At 46.6% G+C, this 8,403-nt stretch overlaps 1 protein-coding gene across 2 annotated transcripts in view; it reads right to left on the bottom strand.

Annotated features, from left to right (window-relative positions):
- Window positions 1-7,467, bottom strand: part of rad52 (RAD52 homolog, DNA repair protein) — a 12,772-nt gene extending 5,305 nt beyond the window's left edge. The window contains exons 1-9 of one of the 2 annotated variants that reach the window (XM_031897496.1): window positions 7,334-7,467; window positions 4,052-4,158; window positions 3,859-3,960; window positions 3,410-3,503; window positions 3,262-3,329; window positions 3,041-3,159; window positions 1,993-2,068; window positions 1,541-1,761; window positions 1,054-1,199 (exon numbers count right to left, since the gene is read on the bottom strand). In XM_031897496.1, the coding sequence (XP_031753356.1) occupies window positions 1,054-1,199; window positions 1,541-1,761; window positions 1,993-2,068; window positions 3,041-3,159; window positions 3,262-3,329; window positions 3,410-3,503; window positions 3,859-3,960; window positions 4,052-4,126 (901 nt within the window). In that variant the 5' untranslated portion in view covers window positions 4,127-4,158; window positions 7,334-7,467. 2 annotated transcript variants of the gene reach the window in all.
- Between the last annotated feature and the right edge of the window lie 936 nt (window positions 7,468-8,403).

The following is an 8,403-nucleotide window of genomic DNA, read 5'->3' as shown; positions in this document are numbered from 1 at the left end:
TCTCATCTATCTATCTCTCTCTCATCTATCTATCTCTCTATCTATCTCTCATCTATCTCTCATCTATCTCTCTATCTATCTCTCATCTATCTATCTATCTCTCTCATCTATCTATCTCTCTCATCTATCTATCTCTCTCATCTATCTATCTCTCTCTCTCATCTATCTCTCATCTATCTATCTATCTATCTCTCTATCTCTCATCTATCTATCTATCTATCTATCTCTCATCTATCTATCTATCTCTCATCTATCTATCTCTCTCTCATCTATCTATCTCTCTCTCATCTATCTATCTCTCTCTCATCTATCTATCTCTCTATCTATCTATCTCTCATCTATCTATCTCTCATCTATCTATCTCTCATCTATCTATCTCTCATCTATCTATCTCTCTCATCTATCTATCTCTCTCATCTATCTATCTCTCTCTCATCTATCTCTCATCTATCTATCTATCTATCTCTCTATCTCTCATCTATCTATCTATCTATCTCTCATCTATCTATCTATCTATCTCTCATCTATCTATCTCTCTCTCATCTATCTATCTCTCTCTCATCTATCTATCTCTCTCTCATCTATCTATCTCTCATCTATCTATCTCTCTATCTATCTATCTCTCTATCTATCTCTCATCTATCTCTCATCTATCTCTCTATCTATCTCTCTATCTATCTCTCTATCTATCTATCTCTCTCTCATCTATCTATCTCTCTCATCTATCTATCTCTCTCTCATCTATCTATCTCTCTATCTATCTCTCATCTATCTCTCATCTATCTATCTATCATCTATCTATCTATCTCTCATCTATCTATCTCTCATCTATCTATCTCTCATCTATCTATCTATCTCTCATCTATCTATCTCTCATCTATCTATCATCTATCTATCTATCTCTCATCTATCTATCTATCTATCTCTCATCTATCTATCTGTCTATCATGTACTGTACACATGATTGGCTCAGAGCTAATTCTGACACAGTGCAGTGTTGTTAAACTACAGCTCACACCACTGAGGGATGCTGGGAGATGTATTGCATCTTACCCCCTCGGCTTGTATCTGGAAGGTTCTCAGGATCGCGGGTCTGCTGTTTTTTCTCCATCTGCTCCCGGAACTGCTGTTGCAGTTGCTTCTGGCGCATTTTGCGCTGATACGTGGCGTCCATCTCGGAGTTACAGGACAGTGCTGAACTACAGGCACAACATGAGTTATATCTATTATCAGAGGGGTAGATAGAATGCCCTATGTGGTGTAAGACCAGCTAAAACTACAACAATCCTTTAACTCCCATAGCCCCCCTATTGTTTTACAAACACTTTAGCACCATAGCAATTGCAGGTTCTGCTTCCTCTGTAGGAAATCTGTGTAACTGAAAGCCTATATAGGGTTCCCCAAGAGATATTTTATGGCCCCCCTGACTCAAGCTCATAGTTGGATCATTCTATTTGGAACTGCGCTACTATATGGAAACTGCTAGAAAGAACTGCTTTAAAGCCACGCCCCTGGCTGAATATAAAACAAAGTTACTCACCCGGTACTACCTGTACGGTTGGCCTCCGGACTTATCCGGGTGCTTCCCTCATAGTTTGTTTCAGAAGGTAATGGGTAACTGGGCCTTGGCGAGCGCCGTACAGCTGGTTCTGGTCTCTCTGCTGGTTTCTGGGCCTGTTGGAAGCTGCTGTATCGGGCTTTCTCTAAAGTAGCATCAAAGTCCTGCCGCTTGGTCTGCGCTAAGTCCAGTTCTGACAGCACCTAAAGGAACATATGGCCAGGTGATACAATTCATTAAAGACTAGAGGTTGAAACTTAACCCTAGAAAATCCCCCTCAGGGTCTCCAGGGTCAGTGACCCCCATAGTAACGCAAGAGGATCATCCAATGAGATTCCTGGATCCCTACTGTGTTTTCATGGGATTGGGGGGAGGCATCATTTCCCACTGCACGGCTGAGACTGCATCTGATTGGTGACTCCGGGCGCACTCACCTGCTTTGGAAGTTTGTTCACAGCACGAAGATAATCTTTATCCAAAATGCAGTTTCCCAGGGCGTTCCCAAAGCACCTGTAGCGACAGGAAGTGACCGGCCAATGAAGCTTTGTGTTTGCCCGCCATACTGTTACTAAGGTTCTACTACACTGGGGGGGGGATCATGGGCCCATGTGTATTCAAAAACTTTCATTATGAGCTCTGTATAAACAAGCTCCCCTGGATGCTGTTTTGCCTTAGGCTTAGAGATAAGGAGGAAGTCAATATAAGAAGCTGTGATCCAGCTTAAGGTGAAGACACACAGGGCTACTAGTAGCAGCTACTCGTGGCTACTAAAACAGACAATGCTGATCATTTACTGATAATTGTCTCTACGTGTGTTTAGCAGAGGCAATTCTCAGTATTGTCTATGGCAGGGGATTTCCTGGCATTTAGTAGCCATGAAAAGTAGCTGCTACTAGTAGCCCAGTGTGTCTTCACCCTAAGCTGGATCATAGCTTCTTATATTGACTTCCTCCTTATCTCTAAGCCTAAGGCAAAACAGCAGCAAGGGGAGCTTGTTTTATACAGTGAAAGTTCTTTTGACTAAGGGTACAAACACACGGAGCTACTAGTAGCAGCTACTTGTCACGGCTACAAGAATAGACAATCCTGATCATTTATTGATAATTGTCTTGTAATTTCTCACTATTGTCTATGGCAAGGTATATTCTCGTTTAATAGCCGTGACAAGTAGCTGCTAAGTAGCTCTGTGTGTCTTCTCCCTAAGGGTGAAGACACACAGAGCTACTAGTAGCAGCTACTTCTCATGGCTACTAAAATAGACAATGCTGATCATTTACTGATAACTGTCTCTACGTGTGTTTAGCAGAGGCAATTCTCAGTATTGTCTATGGCAGGGGATTTTTTGGAGTTTAGTAGCCATGAAAAAGTAGCTGCTACTAGTAGCCTAGTGTGTCTTCTCCCTAAGACTGAGACACACAGGTCCAACATTAACCCCCTCTCTCCCCAGTCACTGATCATCTTGCCCACTCAGGGATCACTTACTTTAGCGCCCGTTTTAACCCATCTGTGACTGCCTCTTTCCGAGCTTTCTCTAACGATAGAGCTTTGGACTTCAGCCCTTCACTGACCCCATATCCGACATCCTCATGGTAGGAGCCATCCTGAGCAGGAAAGAAGATACCACGTGAGCAGCAGACAGGGTTAATATACCCAGGGGAATAAAATGGGTGTGGTACCACCTGGGCAACTAGAAGTATCTTTACCTTAAGCTGGACCTTGACAAAGGCGCACACCCCGACGTAGAACTTCCCGTTACTCAGGTCGACAAAATCTGTCAAAAGGTTAACGGTTCAGCAGGTAAATGGGAGTGGCCAGCATTGTGACCCAGTGAACTGTCAAATCTAAACTCACCCACATTCTGCTGAGTGATGGAATGGGACCAGCCGTTGTATCCAAACATCTCATTGGCCAGGCTAATCACTCTGTGTCCTTCTATGTAACACACCTGCCAAGGGGGGCAGGAGAAGAACCCGTTGTTGTGGGATAACAGAGTCAGAATGAATGTACCACTGTGTATATGTGTATCCCATAGGGCTGTACCACTGAGCATAGGGAGTTCCGCCGGCACACCCATACCTCTTATTTCAACGACCCGGTGGCCGGCACAACAAGAATGTGGCCGGCACAACAGGTACAATGCAAGCTGGGCTTACCCCTACATGTTTATTTTACATGAAGCAATGTTCCAGGGCCGGAGGGCTCCATCCCCAAATGAACATGCAGGGGCCCCACTTGCATTGTACCTGTTCCAGCATATAACCCCTTCCCCGGTCCCCTATTCTTGCCATTATCTTACACACCTTCTGTCCTCCTCCGGCTTGCCGGCTGCTGATGTATTCCGGGCCCAGCTTCTGGCGTAGCGCATTCTGTACGGCTTGGTATTCCTCCGCGGTGAATGGGTTCTGCAAAGCAGCACAACGTCAAACCCTCCTCTGATGCAAAGGAACCCCTAAAGCGGCTGCCACTGAAGGCAGAACCCCATTTCCCACTCACCTGCCCAAAACAGACAGTTCCTGTCGGACCCGGTTTCGTCTGCTCCACCCTTGTATTCAGCTGATTCACAGACATGGCCGTCTCTTGATAAAGAGGAGCTTTGCGACCTGAGAGAGAGAGAAGCAGATACAATAGGCATTAGTATATACAAATACAGCAGCAAAAGGACCTTGGAGTCCTTGTAGATAATAAACTTGGCTGTAGCAAGCAATGCCAGGCAGCAGCTGCAAGGGCAAACAGGGGTTTGAGCTGTATTAAATGGGGTATAGATTCACGGGAGGAGGGGGTTATTCTTCCCCTTTACAGAGCGCTGGTAAGGCCCCATCTAGAATATGCTGTTCAGTTTTGGTCTCCAGTGCTCAAACGGGACATTATTGAGTTAGAGAGGGTCCAGAGAAGGGCAACTAAGCTGGTAAAGGGTATGGGAAGTCTCAGTTATGGGGAAAGGCTGGCCCAGTTGGGTTTGTTTATACTGGAGAAGAGGCGCTTAAAGGGGTGACATGATAACTATGTATAAATATATAAGAGGATCATATAATAACCTCTCTAATGTTTTATTTACCAGTAGGGCCTTCCAACGGGCACGAGGGCACCCACTCCGTTTAGAAGAAGGGAGGTTCCGTTTAAATATTCGGAAAGGATTTGTTACTGTGAGAGCTGTGAAGTTGTGGGATTCCCCCCCGAATCAGTCGTACTGGCTGATACATTATATAGCTTTAAGAAGGGGCTGGGTGGGTATTTAGCAAGTGAAGGAATACAGGGTTATGGGAGATAGCTCTCAGTACAAGTGAGGGAATACAGGGGTAGGGGAGATAGCTCTCAGTACAAGTGAGGGAATACAGGGGTAGGGGGGATAGCTCTCAGTACAAGTGAGGGAATACAGGGTAGGGAGATAGCTCTCAGTACAAGTGAGGGAATACAGGGTAGGGGAGATAGCTCTCAGTACAAGTGAGGGAATACAGGGGTAGGGGAGATAGCTCTCAGTACAAGTGAGGGAATACAGGGGTAGGGGGGATAGCTCTCAGTACAAGTGAGGGAATACAGGGGTAGGGGAGATAGCTCTCAGTAACAAGTGAGGGAATACAGGGGTAGGGGGGATAGCTCTCAGTACAAGTGAGGGAAAAACAGGGGTAGGGGAGATAGCTCTCAGTACAAGTGAGGGAATACAGGGGTAGGGGAGATAGCTCTCAGTACAAGTGAGGGAATACAGGGGTAGGGGAGATAGCTCTCAGTACAAGTGAGGGAATACAGGGGTAGGGGGGATAGCTCTCAGTACAAGTGAGGGAATACAGGGGTAGGGAGATAGCTCTCAGTACAAGTGAGGGAATACAGGGGTAGGGGAGATAGCTTCTCAGTACAAGTGAGGGATACAGGGGTAGGGGGGATAGCTCTCAGTACAAGTGAGGGAATACAGGGGTAGGGGAGTAGCTCTCAGTACAAGTGAGGGAATACAGCGGTAGGGGAGATAGCTCTCAGTACAAGTGAGGGAATACAGGGGTAGGGGAGATAGCTCTCAGTACAAGTGAGGGAATACAGTGGGTAGGGAGATAGCTCTCAGTACAGTGAGGGAATACAGGGGAGGGGAGATACTCTCAGTAAAGTGAGGGATACAGGGGTAGGGGGATAGCTCTCAGTACAAGTGAGGGAATACAGGGGTAGGGGGATAGCTCTCAGTACAAGTGAGGGAATACAGGGGTAGGGGGATAGCTCTCAGTACAAGTGAGGGAATACAGGGGTAGGGGAGATAACTCTCAGTACAAGTGAGGGAATACAGGGGTAGGGAGATAGCTCAGTACAAGCTGAGGGAATACCAGGGGGTAGGGGGTAGCTCCTCCAGTACAGTGACGGGAATAACAGGGGTAGGGGAGATAGGCTCTCAGTACAAGTGAGGGAATACAGGGGTAGGGGGATTAGCTTCTCAGTACAAGTGAGGGGAATACAGGGGTAGGGGGGATAGCTCTCAGTACAAGTGAGGGAATAACAGGGGTAGGGAGATAGCTCTCAGTACAAGTGAGGGAATACAGGGTAGGGAGATAGCTCTCAGTACAAGTGAGGGAATACAGGGGTAGGGGGGATAGCTCTCAGTACAAGTGAGGGAATACAGGGGTAGGGGAGATAGCTCTCAGTACAAGTGAGGGAATACAGGGTAGGGGGGATAGCTCTCAGTACAAGTGAGGGAATACAGGGGTAGGGGGGATAGCTCTCAGTACAAGTGAGGGAATACAGGGGTAGGGGAGATAGCTCTCAGTACAAGTGAGGGAATACAGGGGTAGGGGAGATAGCTCTCAGTACAAGTGAGGGAATACAGGGTAGGGGGGATAGCTCTCAGTACAAGTGAGGGATACAGGGGTAGGGGAGATAGCTCTCAGTACAAGTGAGGGATACAGGGTAGGGGAGATAGCTCTCAGTACAAGTGAGGGAATACAGGGGTAGGGGAGATAGCTCTCAGTACAAGTGAGGGAATACAGGGGTAGGGGGGATAGCTCTCAGTACAAGTGAGGGAATACAGGGGTAGGGGAGATAGCTCTCAGTACAAGTGAGGGAATACAGGGGTAGGGGAGATAGCTCTCAGTACAAGTGAGGGAATACAGGGGTAGGGGGGATAGCTCTCAGTACAAGTGAGGGAATACAGGGGTAGGGGAGATAGCTCTCAGTACAAGTGAGGGAATACAGGGGTAGGGGGGATAGCTCTCAGTACAAGTGAGGGAATACAGGGGTAGGGGAGATAGCTCTCAGTACAAGTGAGGGAATACAGGGGTAGGGGGGATAGCTCTCAGTACAAGTGAGGGAATACAGGGGTAGGGGAGATAGCTCTCAGTACAAGTTGCCCCAGGGACGGGTCCGATTGCCATCTTGGAGTCAGGAAGGAATTTTTTCCCCTCTGAGGCAAATTAGAGAGGCTTCAGATGGGGTTTTTGCCTCTGGATCAACTGGCAGTTAGGCAGGTTATATATAGGCATTATGGTTGAACGTGATGGACGTGTGTCTTTTATCAACCTAACTTACTATGCTACAATGTAAAAGAACCCCTAGGGGCAGGGTTGTCCTTAAGGCAACCTATTTAAGTTTGCTCCCATTAACAATCATAAGCCCAACAGGGCCCCCACTCCCCCATACACCCAACTGGCTGCCCAGGGCCCGCACACATGCAAGAGACACAGACACATACTCCTTACAGTCACTAAAAGTTAATGGGCCCCCATTGAACTCTGGCCCCATGGCTCCCTCCCCTGTTCATACTCACCCTGCCCGGAAAGCCCACAGGGAGCCTGGGAAACCCAACCTTGAAGCAAAGGCTCCGCCGGTTCTGACAGCTAGCCGCGCTTTCCAATCAAATTGACTGTCCCAACCGAGCCACCGTACAGCGCCTTGACGAACACGCCTCCATCAACTATGATTGGTTCCCACATTCTGAATGGCACTCGGCTGAACCTATCGCGACGTCACAACCATGTGACTAGAACGTAGCGTCGCTGAGGCGTTCAGGACGCTCATGCGTATTAAAGGGGAACTTCACTAGTGTTAATATGTTGTCATATTAGTTGGACCCAGTCTAAACACTTGTCACTTCATTTTAATTATTTTTTTTGTTTTGATTATTTTTCTAGTCTGCTTGTTTTATTTATTTTTGTCATAAGAGTCACTGACCCCTGGTCCCCATATTCCTTTCTGTTGATTGGCTGGGCTGCTGCCAGTCACCTGACAATGTAAATAATATATACCCCCCCCAACATCATGAAAAGGGAAAGAGGGACAAAAATAAATGCAATCATACCCCATAAATACCACTCCCATTTGACTCAATTTGGCAGGTTATTTAAAGTTTGAACACATTTCTGGGGGATTTGGGCTCCTGTTTTACTTGTGTTATTACAGTTTTGCTGAAAAAGTTGAAGTTGCCCTTTAAACTGGGCGTCTGAGTTCCCCCAAGAGACCTGTTTAGCTTATTAGTTACAATTGTATCTCAGTGCAGGGGAGGCTTTTTACCTTTCTGGGCTCTCTGCCAAAAGCCACTTATTTAATTAAATATGAGAAACATTGTCTCTAAGTGCAGGTTGACACTCATTAAGATTTCTGGGTTCTCTACCAAAAGCTACTTTTAATTAAACATGTATCTTTTTTAGCTTCAGTGCAGGAGATCAAAGGAAAACGAGGACTTGTAAGAATCCGGGACTGCGGGTTTAGCTGTCAAAAGAGGGACAGTCCCGCGAAAATCGGGCTAATTGGGAGGTATGATAATATAAGGCTGATTAGTAATTAATTCAGATTGACATTACAGTGAAATCAGTGCATGTAGTGTCAGACTGTATTAATCAGGCCTGAACAGGGTCGGACTGGGGGGTGCAGGGCCC

The sequence above is a fragment of the Xenopus tropicalis genome, chromosome 3 (assembly GCF_000004195.4).
Source record: "Xenopus tropicalis strain Nigerian chromosome 3, UCB_Xtro_10.0, whole genome shotgun sequence".
Lineage (NCBI taxonomy): Eukaryota > Metazoa > Chordata > Amphibia > Anura > Pipidae > Xenopus > Xenopus tropicalis.
Note: the sequence above shows the minus strand (reverse complement) of the source record. Positions and strands in the feature narration are given on the sequence as shown.